The sequence below is a fragment of the Perkinsus marinus genome (genome assembly GCF_000006405.1).
Source record: "Perkinsus marinus ATCC 50983 genomic scaffold scf_1104296944684, whole genome shotgun sequence".
NCBI lineage: Eukaryota > Perkinsozoa > Perkinsida > Perkinsidae > Perkinsus > Perkinsus marinus.
In genome coordinates this window covers 80239-96553 of record NW_003211319.1, presented here as the reverse complement: position 1 = coordinate 96553, position 16315 = coordinate 80239, and the positions used below count along the sequence as shown (strand labels likewise).

Sequence of the window (16315 nt, the reverse complement as noted above, 5' to 3'; positions counted from 1 at the left end):
TGTACACTCAATTTCGACTAGATTCCCCATATTTCCGCCGAGCTCCCATATTGTGCATGTTTTCCCACACTTTCAACAACCAAACGAACATTGTAGACTAGGAACGTGTTGGTATCGACATCTGTGGTGCATTTTCTGTTTGCTGCCGGATCCTCTCGCTCACTGCCTTCCCGAAGATCTCACGTATGAAACTGAGGATTACCATCTACGCTCAACCCGACCAGCAAACTACTACCTATCGTTTGCTCTAGTGAACTCCCCAAAGTCAAACTCTCTCGGTCTCAGATTGAAAGTTTCAACCCACTTCTTGAAAAGTGTTGGCTGACCATAAAACTGAGGACAACAAGACATCTTTGAGAAATAACGTCCCCTCAGGGTTCGATAGAAATGAAGAAGACGTTCCTAGTGTGATGACATTTACATGGCAGACTGTTCGAGGACCCTGCAAAATTTTGAATGAACTCCCATTGGAAACATTATAGATTCCTGGATGATTCTCTGTATGCTCTTCACTACTTCTCTCAGCATTCTAACGACCGCTTCCCCTTCCGATTTCGACAAGTCCGGTGCCACCAAATCGGCTCGCAAAAGTGTCAAGCCCTAAAAACACGCTTCCTAGAGAGTGGGAAAATCGACTTAGTACTTTAGACTTGAGCAAATCATCATAGAAATTCATCACCATGAAAGGATGAGCGTCTGTCGGGTTGCTTCGGAAGTGATCGAGGAATGTCATAAGACAGTATCTGCGACGTCAATACAAAATTATTCCATCTACTGTATATGATAGTTCTTCCATCACGTATGTATAGCATATACAAAAAGTGCTGTAAATGAGAAGAGAAGAATGCGACCGCTGAGAACCCATCTCGAAATCTCGCACAGCAGAGCGAGGCAACCGTCGAGTACACAGTACACAATCCTAATGACCGCTGTAGAATGGCCACGTCAATATGCACTATCATTATTATGATGATCATAGTATACACGCATACAATATGACGACATGTGATATGAGGTGATTCAGTATAATCGCATATATATCCACCAATTTACGGTATAACATGTTTGTCCTGAACATAATTTCTACCGACTAAAGTATAAGATACCGATACATTAAGTTCATAATAAATTTAAAAACTAAAATTATCATCATAAACCAGCACCTTACTCATAACCTATCGTTTAGTACTTCCCATCCTGTATTTGGGACACCATATTGAAATAGCCTTCGGGTTTCTGTACTGGTATGATGAACATAGGGCACGCCAACGCACTGGCAAACAGAATGAAGACCCAGATTATCACACAGGAAGTACTTTTTATGGAAAATATCCCACTCTGGTTTGGCCATAACTGCACCGATCGACCGAGACTTCTCATTGATGTGCTCCAACCACATCGATCCTAAATGGGAGTCGAGTTCGACTTTGACTTTTTATACCACTGAGACGACTCTTCTCGGAAACATTCGGGAATTTCACGAAAGTTTCGCCTCGGAGTCCACTTGAATCCGTGTTGAAAAATATGCTCGCTTTCTTCAACTGCATTAAAAAGTTCCCTTACAAACCATAAAAGTTCATATACGAACTAGGGTAGAAATATGAGGATACCACTAAAAAATTCCCCAATTGCCCTCAGACTCTGAGGCTCAGAATTTGGATGTCACCAAAATATGTAGTTTATCATGTGCATATTCTCTCACCCTGTTTACAAGTAGAATATATGCAAATGATGGCTAAACAGTCCACGTCGAGGAAAGAATTTCCTCAATTCCCATTGAGAACCTCCACGTCGCAAATTATTAGTAGAGATTTCAGAAAGTTACTACCGAACAAATCGATAGTACTCAAGGACTTGGTATTCGTGAAATTAGTTTTCTAATGGGATCCGAATGAAACGAATAGGGAGACTTTTCATATGTAATCTCAGCCACAATACTCGATAAGTGAGTTTTGACGAAAATTGAGAAGTTCTCCCCAAATTTAGGCAGGTTTTTCAAAAACCGGAAACCTTTCCCGATTATCTACACATTTTTCCTATCGTGTTTACAATAAGTCTTAGAGTAGCGAAATATACCAAAGTCGTTTAATTCCACACGGAGCTGACAGAAATTTTCAGTTGGTTTTACGCCTTTAAAAGAAGTTTTTTAATCCTTATATAATACTCTGATCTCAGCTATACGAGGACTAGGATGAAGTTTAAGATCAGTAAATGGCAGAATTTCAACTACATGGGGAACAACACGATTCGACTCGCAAATTATTCTTCCTTTTCGGGAACCACGAAGTGTTTCATTTTATGTGATAGAGGACTGTCACTACTTATCTTGACTGGATCCTCACGCTCGAACAGCGGCAATCTTACGATCTCGTTTAACTTCTTGGGAAGGGGCATAGTGAAGGTAGTCCGAACCCATTTAGGTGCCGCTGTGCAGGAACGAGAAAGCAATCTTGACATATGGGGAAGCAAAACCAACAAACTAAAGACACTATCCTCATGGTCATTGAATCGGATGTGAAATTCAGGATCGATGCGAGCATCGTATTATACGTGTAAAAGCGATTATGGAATCGATGCTAAGTTCCGAGATCGGCTTGTTGACGACCCCCAGGCACAATGTAGTTATATCATACCACTCCTTTAACACTTCTGTATCGCATATCTGACATCCTATCAAACAAGACCCAGAACGAAGACTAATCATTGACGTCTTCAGCTTCGACCCGGGTTCGATCCCGGGACCGGTCGTTTTTCGGAAACAATTGAGCCGCCGAATCATCATGGCCGTCGGATGTGTAGTTTCTCCACAGTTTCTCAATTCCCAGTGTGAATGTCGGCTAGTCTCGCTGGTGAACTCTTCGAGAAGTGGGATTTGACCTTCCCAGAAAAGACCACGAAAAAAGAGGGTATAAACTCATCGTTTATTTCCTTTGTACTCGGACGCTCATCAGCCCTTCCGGACCCCACCGGGTTCAAGTGGAAACTACAGCAATCGGGAGAGGCTGCAGGGCAACAGGCCATTCAGAAGCTTGCTCAACAAAAGGCTATTCTGGAAAAGCGTAGCTGTTCTTGCGATCCCTACTACTACTACTACTACTACTACTACTACTACTACTACTACTACTACTACTACTATTACTACTACTACTACTATTACTACTATTACTACTATTACTACTATTACTACTACTACTACTACTACTACTACTACTAGTACTATCAGGTGCATGGGAGACCGCGATCAGCCCAGCCAAGTCAATATTCATGAATCTGTTCATGCTATGGATGAGCGGTTCCGGCCCTGGTGAATATCTCATGTTTGAGCTAGCAGTTATACCATCCCCCCCTCAGGTTTGTTCAGTATCCTCATCGTCGGCTATGCTACGATGAATACCGTGAAGAGTCTTGCTAAATGCAACCAAGGTAAGTGAGTCACGAAGCGATGCCGTGAACTCCCTTTAATACTTGAAATCGATTTCGGTGTGCTTATCGTTCCACTTGTCAGTTTTCGACCAGTTTGCAGCTGCCAACGTGTTGCTCCAAAAGCTAGCCTACATCGGCATCAACGTCGCTATCCTAGCGTAACAAACTGTCGATAGTTTACTCAGGGATGAGATCAAGTCTTTGATCAGATACTTGGGGAATCATGCCGCGAACATGGGTATCCTACCGATTGCCAGTGGGGACTGGATTCAGTTCATACCCGAGCAACGAGTAACCTCCAAGCACTGTCTCTTTGAATGATGTAGTTTCTTCCACAGGTAGTAGAATCAGCCCGACCTATAAATGCGCGCTTGTTCGTTGAGGGTGTCAGCGGTGGTGTGTAAGCCTTTATTTACTTGCAGTTTCACAATGCGTTACCGAGTATAGAGTTCAGTGTACACGACAAGGGAACGCGTCGAATGCTAGAAGCCATTTCTATGCATGGCATTTTCTTCCACGGCAATTTCCCGCTTTACATCAAGTCATATTACACTTGGAGAACGAAACATCACGACATGTGAAAAGAACTCAGATATGTTTAAATGACCTCGGTCACTCTTGAAAAATTCTCGGACATAAAAATTCTCAGAGATATTTCAATATATCCTTGGCCAGAGTGCAGGAGGCGCCTACGTTATCGGGCTCGACCTCGATAGCTGCGATGCTCCCTGACAGCAAGAATGGCTCAACACTAACAAGTATACCTTTCTAAGGAGCCTACCGTCCCTGATGATAGCAGCGAATCGCTTGCATCTGACGTTTCCGAGGACCGGAGTCACATCGAAATCAACTCCCAGAGCCTGATGGGATATCGTGCAAACAGCGAGCACTAGGATGGTGAGAAACTGACCTTAGCGGTATCAGCTTTAATGTCGGCGAGCATGTGTATCTTGCCCTCGGCCCCTGTGGTTTTACCCCAAGCTTGCATCACGAAACTGTCATTGACGGCCATGCAGGCAATAACCTCGACGCCCTTGGCCTTCAGCTGATCGTAGTCTTTGAGATAGCTGAGCAAACAGACTTACCGTAGAGAGTCATCATAGTAATCTACCTGGGCAAGTGGGTCTGGTCACAAGTAGGTGTGAAGGCTCCTGGGACTCCAAAAAGGATACCGGTCTTCTTCCCGAAAACGTCATTCAAAGTCTTCTTATCGTCCGGGCTGGTCTCGAAGAGTACGGTGTCGGGGAGCGGGGAACCAACAGCGATTACCATATCGGGGAAACACAAGAGAATCAACTTCAAATCAGTTCACCTCGGAGCTAGCAGCGATGAACGGTTCTCGCTCGCCTGCGTGCAATGCACGCATGTCCAACGCTTACCGTTACCTTAGACCCAAGAGGAACACTCGATAGAGATATCGATCGTTCTCGGGCCATGAACAGTCGAGTAATGGTCCCCTGAAGGGAAGCGGTAAACTGGATGCAAGTGACGCGTATGACAATGTACGACCCAAAATTCTAAACTCCATCATCAAGGAGCCCGGTACATACTCTGCAGTTTGGTTGTCCCCCTCTGCAGTTTGATTGTCCCCCACCGGCAGGAGAACATTCCTTAACCACTCAACAACCATTGCTGGAATAAGAAACTTAAATATCGCCATGGTACAATTAGTACTTGTTGTACCTGCAATACAATATTTCTCAACATGTCCCGGTATCAGCAAAGGATTTTTCTTTGGATTTCTGCTTTCTCGAAAGGTCTCAAAAAAGCTTCTGAACGCCAATACCGCCTGATTTACCACCTCGAGCTAACAAGTGGGGCTACATGAAGTTAATAATTTCAAGTTCCAAAAACGACTCGAGAAATTTCCAACAAACACGAAAGAGAACCGGCAAGAAGCACAGCTCAACACAACCTACTTTTTCTTCTTCATTCGCATGAACTTCCACCGTCGAAACTTCTTATTCGTCTCAACTGAAAACAACCGTTGCATACTTCCAAATCATCAATACAGTAACTCACAAGCATAGATAGCTAGTGGCTGAGGAGTCGTCGTCGAGGCCTTGACCACAGTCGACGCAGCCTTACCGATGATATCAAGCCGCCGTGCGGTTCTGATGCCTAGAGACCACATAGTGTCAACTGAGACTACGAAACCGTTTCGTGAAGGTGATGAAGGTTCCCCCTTTTATTAGCTAGGTATATCCTTATCAAAACATATTACCGGTTGTTATAATGTAATAATCAAAACGAATAAATACTGCAGGTCTATTATTAATCATAAATATTAATATAATATTCACACCTCAATTCATAATTAGAATTCAACGATGAAGTTCTTGGGAAACACCGCGAGAGAACCTTGTCTTCTTACTTGGCGGAAGTACAAAACAATTACACTTGGAAATGGATTGCGTTAAAAGACAAAAATCATGGATAGGCGAGTTCATATCAAATTGATCTACAAGAGTGAATCAGAGCGAAGGTCAGTGATAGATGACAGCTGCTATTATGGACGAGCAGCAAAAGCGTAGAGCTCTTCTACTTAGCCGACTCAAATACCAGAGATATATCACCGCAAGAACCACATCCTGAAAACAATACAAACTGATGTGTAATCCTAATCGATATTTTAGATATTTCCACGGCTCACAACTGACCTCCAGCAAGCTCTTTGTCTTGGTGAGCCAAACCCATAAGATAACAGCACATAGGCAACAGAGGAGGGGAATCATGCGTGATGATGTAAACTGGAGGAAGAGAGAACTAACTCTTCACAAGCCAGCCCACAGTTCTGAACATGCGAACTTGTAAATAAACGACCCCAGTCGAGACGATACTCACAATTGACCATGGACCAGCCCATCCTCATTGAAAGACTACAAAAAACTCGTAGAGGTGAGAAAAGCTGTGAAATACTTCTGTGCTACTTGGTAGGATTATGAACAAGATCAAGAAGCAACTGGCGGGCAAGTATCTTCAATTTCTTCTCTGTGCGGAACATGGATTCGCATACTCCATGTTTCGTGAGATCCTCGTCATTCAACTCTGCGAGCTCCTCGGGCAGCACCTCAAAGTGGACTCCGGAGAGTATGGCCTGAGAAGGGAGCAGAACCCGTGAGCTATAGAGTCTCAACTTCTGAGTAGAACAAAGACAGCCCGGAGACGATTATAATAGGTGATATGTCTTAGATAGATCCTCACCTTCCCACTCCCAACAGGGCACCTCAATATAGCAGGCTCACCACTAGAGGCGTAGCGGTAGAGGACTTCACTACGACAGTCTCGAGGAAACTGCGAGGAGGGAAAACTCGGCCCACCGTTGAAATACCTGCGACAGAAACGAATTCAGCAGCAGGAAATGCTTCCAAAAAGGAAGTAGTTATCTGGTGAACGAAAGCGTCTGAGTACCATGCACTTACGCAAATATGGGTCCTCTAGGAAACTCAGAGTCATCACTGCCCTCATCGACCAGCTCAGCTGCTCGTGCGCCACAATTTGAATCATATTCGTATGCCGCCAAATGAGGACCCACCGCCGGACCTGATAACGGCTACATTTTACCATGTTGACGGAGAATCCCGAATGAGATATCTTGCCTGTGTGGAAGGCGAGCTCTCTGGGGCCGAGCACTTCTAAAGGCCCACCCTTGTCAAACACGCAACTGAAAAATGCGCGTTCCTACTCAATCATGAGCCTTTCGAAAATAACCGACTGGGCTAGGAAAATGCGAGACGGTTGAGGTTAGATTTTCGATACGTTCTTTGCACACGAACTTCGTGTCACGAAGCAACGGTTATAGAAACACAGCGAACACAACGAATGGACAGAGATTATACCCTATATTTCATAAGACTGAATAGCTACTCGTGAATCACAAGTTGTGATAGATACACGTAGCGCATCCGTGTCAGTAAGTCCGTGGAACGAATTCGTTCTCACTCAATGACCAGTATAGATTGCATGGACAAGTCGTATGATACGACGCATATATCACAAGTGAATGAAGCTATGTGTAACGTGCTGTTCTCCCGTACGACACGGTGTCTAAGGGAGAAGATGTGTGCCAGTCCTTCTTCGATTCCGATACCGTCGATGCAAATGCTTCACTACCAGTTGTCGCAGCAGAGGTACATTCTACCACATATGAAGTTATCGGGGCAGAACTCGTCAGTGAACGTGGACTACTATGTCCTCCAAACAATGCTTGAAGCACGGACCGTGTTAGAATGCTTGACAAGCATTCTAACATGGTCCGTGTTGCGGTTGTGATGATCAGTAATGTTCGCAAGGGCAAACAACATGACCACCAATAATAAAATTGGCGCACAACCCACAAGAACATTATATTCTCTGGACGTTGACCCTCGAAAAACATTATCAATTAGTACAATCGCAACAACGGCAAGAACAGTCCATCCGTGTATGCGATAAACATAGCAGATAAGTAGTGAATAAACAATCGAAAGAAAGACAGACAGACAGCACCTGTACGCCGTAACGCGTACTTGGGGAAAGCCAGGGCAGGCACAGTGTGCGTCAGCCAGCTCGATAAACCGATTGAATCGACCCATCGAGGTGGCTGATCCATTGAGCGAATCGATTCGATCCGCATTGTAGACTCCTCGTGGACAGTCTCTCAGCCTTTTTGGATGGTGCGGTAGGACTCTCACCGTAGAACTGGAATGTGCCATGTCTTGAAAATCTACCGCAAGATCTCCATGAGAAAATTGTTTTATTCGTGGAACATACACCACCATGCGTATTCCCGTTCACACTGAATCAATAAGACCACCAGTGAATGATTGACCAAGACCCAGGGTGAGGGTCGGGAAAAGCTCTTCCGACTCCATATTTTCATTCGGCGACTTGGCTAGGAGATATGTAACCACTTTTGATGAACTTACGCACTAGAGCCGAAGTAGGATCCTGCACATGTCCCGAGGAATGATCCACCATCTTCAACGAAGGTGCGGATTAATCGGCAGCCTTTCCCATTAAGATCCTGAACCCATCTGAGGGCGACACAAGTCAGATACACCCAGAGCCGCTAAGGCAACTTCTCTCGGAGTGAAATCCGAATTTTTGCAAATAGGAGTCGCACAACTCCACCGAAATAACTATGATACACAGCTAGGAAGATCCAACGTTTAAGTCCGAGGCAGCAAACAAAACACAAGCTCATGTAATATTCAGATAACACAAGGAGCGACGAACCCCCTGGGCATCGCAGGAAGCGCATCGTCCCAAAGATAGTGATATCATAGCCACTTAAGCCAAATTCCGCGCGGATAAGGTATTAAACTAATAAATCAACAATATTCGAGTCCACTCACGGTGAATCTGCTCCTCCGGGTATGATCAGAAGACGGCAATTATTCGTCCATCCCCCATCGAGAAGCTCTCGACAGCTGAGTCGGAATACTGTGAATCCCAGGGGACCCAAAACATCTTTGGCCAGTTCTTCAGTACCTAGAGAAGTATGGCATGTTCGACAGCGAGACCGGTGTAACGTTAATCGCAAAGATTCGAGCCGCATGAGCACTCCAGGCGGCTAACAAAGATGGGTACTTTAGATATTTCTACATCACGAACTGAACCACGTAAACCCCATATTAGTGATAAGAGGTTTATGCAATGCAACGAATAACTGCAGATTTACTGTCTTTCTGCGATAGCTGCATAAAGAATGCCTCATAGCAAGCGATGAACTGAACGGATGCACATACTCAGGAATCAGGGAGTGCCCTTGACAACGATCAGGGTCACTCGCCTCGCCCAACTACTACGTCTGATGCTCTCTTTCCCAGCACCTCTGCCAGCGTAAATATAGACTTCACATCGACCCTCTGAGTAGGAATGCTCCACCATCGTCTGATAAAACTTTCCAAAGAGCCTCATCGAGCCCATCCAAGCTTCCCGCCGACCTTCGCTTTGACTTAACACCACCCATTCAGTCAATCAACAGCACTCACATGACTTGTGGGCCACAAGTTGTGGCACAGGAAACTCCATCAGTACACACTAATCCACAACCAACGATACAATCCGGCACCTTCCAAACGTTTATTGATACAGTTGATACAGTTGATGCACCATGCCTCTGCAATAGTGTTCCAAGGGCCAAAACAGAAGTTGTAGCCGAGTTACCTCAGCAACGACACACTCGGATTCCCAGCTCGACAAATCAACGAGTTCCTGGATACATGCACGCATGAGTGTTAGTGAGAGGACCGCTTATTCTATAAGCTCGCACTGAGAACCCCACAGAAATAATAGGGATTACTCGAAGCACTATACCCGAACAGAGAACACGACGGCTCTAGGATTTGAACATCCACGAGTGAGGCCTGATAAACTGATCGCTCGATAGTCGTGAACTTTGTGTAATTTTCTCATAGCTAGGGTGTCTCATAGTTGTTACTCAATGAAGTGGTTCAATCGTTGTCAGAGACGATAATTGTCACATTTTATGTCACCTCTGTTGAAGCTTATTGCACTTTTGTCTGCTGGCTTATCTTGCTAATGTATTCTGGTTATGATATCAATGATTTAGATGAGTTGGATTATAGTGAGGATATTTGTACCAAAGACTTCATGGGGACTGACTCTGGTTCTATCCAGGGAAATGACTTCCCTCCCTCCACAGATAGCTTTCAGGCCCGACGGATCAATACACCAGCGCTCTAACCACTCGACCAAAATATTCCAACGACCCTGCCGAATAATCATCCCTCTACTACTGGGAGCATGATACAATAGCTCCTCCAGTAAATCGGTCGTGGTCTTCGCACTAGGATCTTTCGAATCATATCCTCGCTGATCCTCTCCCGTCGGCTCCACCGGTCTGATGAATGGTTTTCATTGTTAGTAAGAATGCGACAAATTCGAACCCACAGTTGGTTATGAGCTTCACAATCACTCAACAACCCTGAATATTCATGATCGACACTTCGGGATAGATCACCGAGTTACTACAGAGAGTTGAGGGGACACCAGTGTGGTTTAATTTGCACATGATCAACCACAAGTGCACTTCACGATAACTTTGTGCGTGCGTGCGTGCGTGCGTGCATATGTAATTGTCCAGCCCGATCCAGAATAGATATGAAAACGTATGAACCATCACTCGAAAGCTTCCGGTCTGGGGATCTTGCAAAGAATATGAAACCCTGCATACTCGACCAACTCGTCAGCAGCTGCTCCGAAAACCGACGAAAATTAAAGGCCTAGTGCTAACTATCACTAGCCCCGAACGTCAATGTTCGTGATGGAGTCCTACGTTGCCTACCTTCGTTGTGTCTATAACGGTTCGCTTGCTTTGGTTGATAAAACATATCTGCGGTATAACTTTCGGAAGCCGTTCTTGAGGAAGCAGCGTTAGGAACTCCTACTTGCGAGGTTCGCCTCTCCTCAAGGAGCACTTCCGAAGTTATATGCCCACTATGTACACGTATTATGTACATGCTTCTATTCTCATAGAAGCAAATTCTATCTTGAGGACGGCACGGAGATTCTAGACTCTGCGCAGTGTATGATATTATGATGAGTTATGCGACTGCTTGGAGGGTATCTTGATGTCGACCGTGCAAGATACAAAATAGGTTCGCTAGCGTTACATTTTTCGGCAGTTACATTTCCACCTTTTTTCATAATGTTCGAATCAATTCTGCCATCCTTGAGTCCAATTGAGAGCTTCGTCTCTCAACAATCGTCTACCCCGTAAGAGCTTTCTCTTCCTCCTCCTTTCCCTCTCTCACTTCCCTACTCAGGCTCTCACCGCCTTCTACCCCAAAGCTACACCCACTGCCCTCTCCGCCCGACCCTCCAGCTTTCTCTCTGCCACCTAGTTATGTCCAGTATCTTGCCTTACTCATTCTCTCACAGAGCGAGTAAGTCTACTACTACTACTACTACTACTACTACTACTACTACTACTACTACTACTACTACTACTACTACTACTTCTACTTCTTGAGGTTTCCTGTCATTGATTAACTCTATATCACCAAATTGAGTGTTGATTCTACCAAGAGAGTGCCTCGTGTGTGAACTTTTTTCTTGCATAGCAACTCGGGGATTTTCTATCAATCTTCGGCCACCCTCCCTACGTTCACATGAATGTTTATCGCCCATCTTCCCGTACTTGTCGGTTCATGCGGGTTACTGCGCTCTCTCTGTCAGACTCTTCGGGGACGCCACAGACTATCCGAGCAGCACTTTTTCGACCAACCGGGTGGGTAGATAACTCCATAACTCTTGGAATACAGCTTTGGTTCCTTTCAGATGTCTGCCCAAGACGAGCCTATAGACGTGTCACTGTTCTCTCTGGAGTAAGTAGAGTTGTATCATCTCAAGTGCGAAAGTCCATGCCTTGATATATCTGTGATTTCCATATTCGTATGTCCATATTGCTGAGCATCATATTCCCATCCACATTGTGACAGCTCTTCTCAGCATCTCTCCGCGACTCAGACCTAAGGCGTCTCTGGGTATTCCCGAATGATTGTCAATGGTTGTTCATTGTCAGGACTTCACCAACTCGGAGGAGGATTTCGGAAAGAACGCCCGAATTTTTTGGTTGAGACGGTCTGATCACCGTGCAATACTATACTGTAAAGCTTTCTCCCTTGCCTTGAGTGCTCAGACATACCGTTCTCGACACGCATTGCCGTGAGCGAGTTCTTTTGTGGAATATATTGGTCTTGTTACAAGACGTGTGTTGTGGTTGAGGCTAGATCGCCATTTCTGTTAAGGGCTTAACGCCCACTGATGCGTCTAACTTCGTCTTCGTTTCAAGGAAGTCATTGTACGTAGCTTTACTGAGGCGGCCACGCGTCCCTCAGAAGCAAATTTCTGACTATTCTTCGAGTTGTGTTATTCTCGGCACTTCCCAGGATCGCCGAAATCGTTCAGCAGTAGTGTAGTTGGCTCTCGGCAAGAATGCTCGTCCAACTGCGATGCACAATAGTCTGTTGCTGTCCAGCGTTCGCAGCTTTTTCGGATAGCTGAGCATTTGATGTTGCACCACGTTGTGTTGACTTCCTCAAGCGGCGTCACACAGAGAAGCTCAGTTCCGCGCCGTCTCTGAATTTAGTGATGAAAATCCTAAGACCAATCAAAAGGGGCGTTTAAGTTCAAGTTTGAATACAATCCATTTCGACCAGGATGACCTCGAACGTTCTCGGATAGGATGAATGTGATGCGCATTGATTTCAACTTGGATTCAATAGTATTAGGGAACATAACAACTCATGGTAGTGGAGGACAAGAGTATTGATATAAGCACGAAGTCTAGTAGGATGGACAGTAGGAAATATGAGTACATCCTGCGAACTGAGAACAGCACATCGACTGAGATTGAGAGGAGCGATGCGAGGCTACAATAAGGAATTCGACCATGTTAGATCTCGTCGCGAAAATGTCGTCCACTTGAGCAGGTCAGCGTCACGTCCACCTCCACAGAGAATTGGCACTATCTCCGGTCAGTTTTGGAAAAACTGTCTGCTTCCCTCAGCGTATCTCAGGAGTTTCCTCATCAAATATAGAAGCTCATATACCAATCGTCGTAGAAGTGTACAGAAACCGGCAAAAACATTTAAAAATTTTCTCAGATTTCCATATCCTTACTAACACATGGAGTCCGATGTTATTAAGATCTCCGAATTTACGAAGCAGATTCTCATCAGTCGCGATATCAACATATGTATGTTCCGGTGAAAAGTTCAGACTCTCCTCTCGAGGGTGTACCGGAATACTCTCTGTGCACGTTGCGAGGTCTAAATTTCACGAGTTACACATTAAACACATAAACACATTACACATTCAACACATTAAAGTCACAAAAGTCTAAATTTCACGAGCAGTGTTTTGCCCAAATCGGAAACCCCAATAAAACCAAATTTCTGAAATGTCATTTCGTAGTCCTCGTAGTGCTCGAGGAAATGACATTTAGTGAACGCATTCAGATTTCGACAATGAACGGGTAGAAGGGTTACGCATGCTCATCACTCGAGCATCATTGACGCGAACACAACAGAGGAGGTTGTATCACATATTTGAAGGAGTAGCACTAGCAGTAGAAGTAGCCTGGAACAGAGCATCATCACGGAATGCCTTCAACCTTTCCGTTGACAGCTCGTGCATTGTGAAATCGCAGTCAATCTGAAGAGAATAAATCTACAATATTACAGCATGAGAACCATAAAGAGGTGATTATCTATACTTTTCAGGTAGCAGGAAATCTAATTGACGTCTTAGTCTAGCACACTGAGCAGAGCTACTCTAACGTACTAACCAAACCGTTATGCAAATAACCTTTGCTGAATTAGAAAAATTTCATGACCGACCTTTTATAAGCAAAATAGTAAAAATAGTAAAAATCGATTGACAACGTTTCTGACCCGTTACATCATATACAAACCATCAAACCCGTAAAATGGATAGCACCAAAAACTTCAAGTTTCCTCAAATCACAGCGCTGTAAGTAACTTTCCTAATCCGCGTTTACTTATCCAACAGACACACATCCGACGCAACTTCACAATTTTCCTTCGTTTAGTACCTTCATCTCAGCTTTCAACTGCTCGATCGATTCGAACGGAAGTTCTGGACGGAATCTGCCCAGTACTAGCAGTCGCAGTTCAGTACCGTAAAAATCCGAAGTGAACCTGAAAACGATGGAGACACCCCCTGAGCAGTGACCACCCCTACTGATGCATTATATAGGCTTCCACCAGCTTCTCCTTGACATCATTGAAGCTTGGATTTACCCCTACACTCAGCGCTGTCGGGTGAACCTCGCGGTCGCCCTTTGATGCAGAGCACTCCTTAGCATATCGGACTTGGGCGAAACCAAGGTAGACACCTGATGAAGCTACAATCCGTTGAGACGTGAAGAACTCGACACATCGTAATCACATTCACTGTGGATGCATAGCAAAAAAGTTTTGAAGGATCTGAGCGCTACTCTACGGTGGTCTTCAGTTTCTCGGTATTATATTGTGTACATTTGATGCACATGAAAAGATGTAATACCAAACTTTGATATACATTGAAGTTTCACTCTAGTGATATGAAAAACACTAGTGAGAAACAGATTTCACGACTACTACATAGTGCGAAATTCGGGTTTTTCACCAAGTATTACGCCACTTTGCGTACATATGTCATGATATATTAGAGTTTCACCCGTGATATGAAAAATACTTGTGAAAAATATATTTCACACTTCACTTCGTGGGCAAAAGCCTCTGGCTCGCAAATATTCCGTTTTTCACGTAGAGTATTACAGCAATTCACGTAAAACGGGTGACACTCCATTGTAGATATATGTCATACCATCCATACGTATAATACTACTATAAAACTCGTCGAGATGTATGATCGTGCAAGTCTGTTAACTCCTACAACACAGTGATCAAGGAGTTTTACACAGCGTTGCCGAGACCACCCCTGATTTATATACTATAAAAACCAGTATACGTAAAGCCCCCAAAAACCTTCACATCAAGACGTGTGGAATTTCTTCATGATGGTGCTAGACTTCAACTCACAGTGAAATGCGAGCTGATCAAAATCGTGTCCATTTGTCTCCCAGAATTACCAGTTTCCGCTGCCTCCAAGAACTGAGCAACTGCAGGGCTATCTGAAGTGATGTTAGCCGTAGGGTACCCCAACAGCTTAGAGCCTCTGCCGCACCCAGATGCCACTATTCCTGTTAGTCGCGCTGGAGGCTCTAGAAGATGCAATACGCGAGTAATACTCTCCTTGGCTGGATTCATTGACGATACTTGAAAACTAGTTCAACCTACGATCTGCCCGGCCCAATCGTGAGAGGACGGAGAACAGATTTTCTGGAGTATACATGGAAAAATGTATATTGCGTAATGATGTGTAAATTTTGAGAAAAAAATTTTTTCTATTCATGATACTTTATTATGATCAAATTGCATCACAATAGAGAACTAGCAATCGACACAATGCAAGATTCGCAAAACTACGTAGGGGAAATGTCATCAACTGCGGTTGTTGATAACAAATATGAGGAAATTATTATGAGCTTTCGCTCACTTTACCATGGCTCGAGCGCTTCCCACACCAAAAACTCTTCCTTGCACTACTCTTAACACAATGTCAAAAACTGTAAGAAATTCTGTTAATGCGAGTGACTCAACATTCACACCGTTTAAGTGTGTGATACATCTGAAGTAGCTCTACCTACTAGAACCAAGCGTTTGAGCTATCTCGATGGTGATCCATCTCTGGTAATCCCACTTGCTGGAGAGAACAATCTAAAACGCCAAAATCGCGGAGCGAAGCAGATCCATGATCGAGTGAATTAAGACAGGTACTCTGTCCTCAGCTGAGTTCGAGAGTTCTCTCACTTATCATAGAAGTTTACACACGAATTAGAGTAGAAGTGTACAGAACCAATAAGAATCTCCAAAAATTTCCCATACTATTACCAACGCATACAGTACATGTTCGTAGCAATGTTTACATTGTATCGGTGAACTATCAAAGCGATTACCATTAATCTCAAGAAAAACCGCACATTTGCATATCAAATTGGCACGCACTGTAATTGGCCATGTATTGGTTTTATTTTCGAGATGGTGACCATAATGGACGCGAATCTAATTTTGTTATGCACATGATATCCGATATCAACGAAAAAAGGTATCCCCCACCTCGTCAGAAACGTCTGTGCCCTGAGCTGTTATAGTCGCAAACTTCACTCTGTTGGAGCAATAACAAACACGATAGAACAAAACTTTCATACCTAGAGTCAACTAGAAGATGCACGGTCGGGGACGATGAAGTTTCAATCTAGTGATATGAAAAACACTAGTGAAAAATATATTTCACGACTACTGCATATCACCGCGAA

The 16315-nt window shown here is 44.2% G+C and overlaps 6 protein-coding genes across 6 annotated transcripts; 2 read left to right on the top strand and 4 right to left on the bottom strand.

The window, feature by feature from the left end:
* Positions 1-91: 91 nt before the first annotated feature.
* Pmar_PMAR015571 (chaperone ATP11, putative) lies at positions 92-2488 on the bottom strand. The gene is made up of 7 exons (XM_002780023.1): positions 2322-2488; positions 1317-1404; positions 1190-1273; positions 644-743; positions 517-600; positions 236-333; positions 92-191 (listed from the first exon to the last, which is right to left on the bottom strand). Exons 1-7 carry the CDS (start codon positions 2455-2457, stop codon positions 98-100), a joined length of 684 nt encoding a protein of 227 aa, XP_002780069.1. The 5' UTR covers positions 2458-2488; the 3' UTR covers positions 92-97.
* Positions 2489-2830: 342 nt separating this feature from the next.
* Pmar_PMAR015570 (conserved hypothetical protein) lies at positions 2831-3827 on the top strand (the record flags this gene model as incomplete). The annotated part of the gene is made up of 7 exons (XM_002780022.1): positions 2831-2906; positions 2952-3059; positions 3224-3304; positions 3352-3423; positions 3506-3581; positions 3633-3714; positions 3762-3827. 7 exons carry the CDS (start codon positions 2831-2833, stop codon positions 3825-3827), a joined length of 561 nt encoding a protein of 186 aa, XP_002780068.1.
* A 241-nt stretch (positions 3828-4068) lies between these two features.
* On the bottom strand, positions 4069-4695 carry Pmar_PMAR015569 (conserved hypothetical protein; the record flags this gene model as incomplete). Its single annotated transcript, XM_002780021.1, has 4 exons — positions 4069-4151; positions 4205-4283; positions 4334-4490; positions 4535-4695. The coding sequence occupies 4 exons, from the start codon at positions 4693-4695 to the stop codon at positions 4069-4071; spliced, it is 480 nt and encodes a 159-aa protein (XP_002780067.1).
* A 1627-nt stretch (positions 4696-6322) lies between these two features.
* On the bottom strand, positions 6323-9639 carry Pmar_PMAR015568 (Biotin--protein ligase, putative; the record flags this gene model as incomplete). The annotated part of the gene is made up of 8 exons (XM_002780020.1): positions 6323-6520; positions 6628-6754; positions 6846-6966; positions 7023-7087; positions 8331-8438; positions 8760-8895; positions 9213-9297; positions 9574-9639. 8 exons carry the CDS (start codon positions 9637-9639, stop codon positions 6350-6352), a joined length of 879 nt encoding a protein of 292 aa, XP_002780066.1. The 3' UTR covers positions 6323-6349.
* A 1434-nt stretch (positions 9640-11073) lies between these two features.
* On the top strand, positions 11074-12284 carry Pmar_PMAR015567 (hypothetical protein). Its single transcript, XM_002780019.1, has 5 exons — positions 11074-11145; positions 11196-11315; positions 11608-11659; positions 11710-11756; positions 11954-12284. The coding sequence occupies exons 1-5, from the start codon at positions 11078-11080 to the stop codon at positions 12006-12008; spliced, it is 342 nt and encodes a 113-aa protein (XP_002780065.1). The 5' UTR covers positions 11074-11077; the 3' UTR covers positions 12009-12284.
* Positions 12285-13473: 1189 nt separating this feature from the next.
* Pmar_PMAR015566 (Riboflavin kinase, putative) lies at positions 13474-15206 on the bottom strand (the record flags this gene model as incomplete). The annotated part of the gene is made up of 4 exons (XM_002780018.1): positions 13474-13587; positions 13988-14093; positions 14137-14290; positions 15029-15206. The coding sequence occupies 4 exons, from the start codon at positions 15204-15206 to the stop codon at positions 13474-13476; spliced, it is 552 nt and encodes a 183-aa protein (XP_002780064.1).
* Between the last annotated feature and the right edge of the window lie 1109 nt (positions 15207-16315).

Bases quoted from the DNA above. Each gene is read 5' to 3' on its own strand.
- Pmar_PMAR015571 (XM_002780023.1), bottom strand. From the start codon at position 2,457: ATGTCAAGATTGCTTTCTCGTTCCTGCACAGCGGCACCTAAATGGGTT. The intron at 744-1,189 runs GTACTAAACGAT...TTGACGTCGCAG, and splicing joins TCCCAAATACAGGATGGGAA to ATACTGTCTTATGACATTCC. The intron at 192-235 runs GTAGTAGTTTGC...GGTAATCCTCAG, and splicing joins TTCACTAGAGCAAACGATAG to TTTCATACGTGAGATCTTCG.
- Pmar_PMAR015567 (XM_002780019.1), top strand. From the start codon at position 11,078: ATGTTCGAATCAATTCTGCCATCCTTGAGTCCAATTGAGAGCTTCGTC. The intron at 11,316-11,607 runs GTAAGTCTACTA...TCTCTCTGTCAG, and splicing joins CTCATTCTCTCACAGAGCGA to ACTCTTCGGGGACGCCACAG. The intron at 11,660-11,709 runs GTGGGTAGATAA...GGTTCCTTTCAG, and splicing joins GCACTTTTTCGACCAACCGG to ATGTCTGCCCAAGACGAGCC.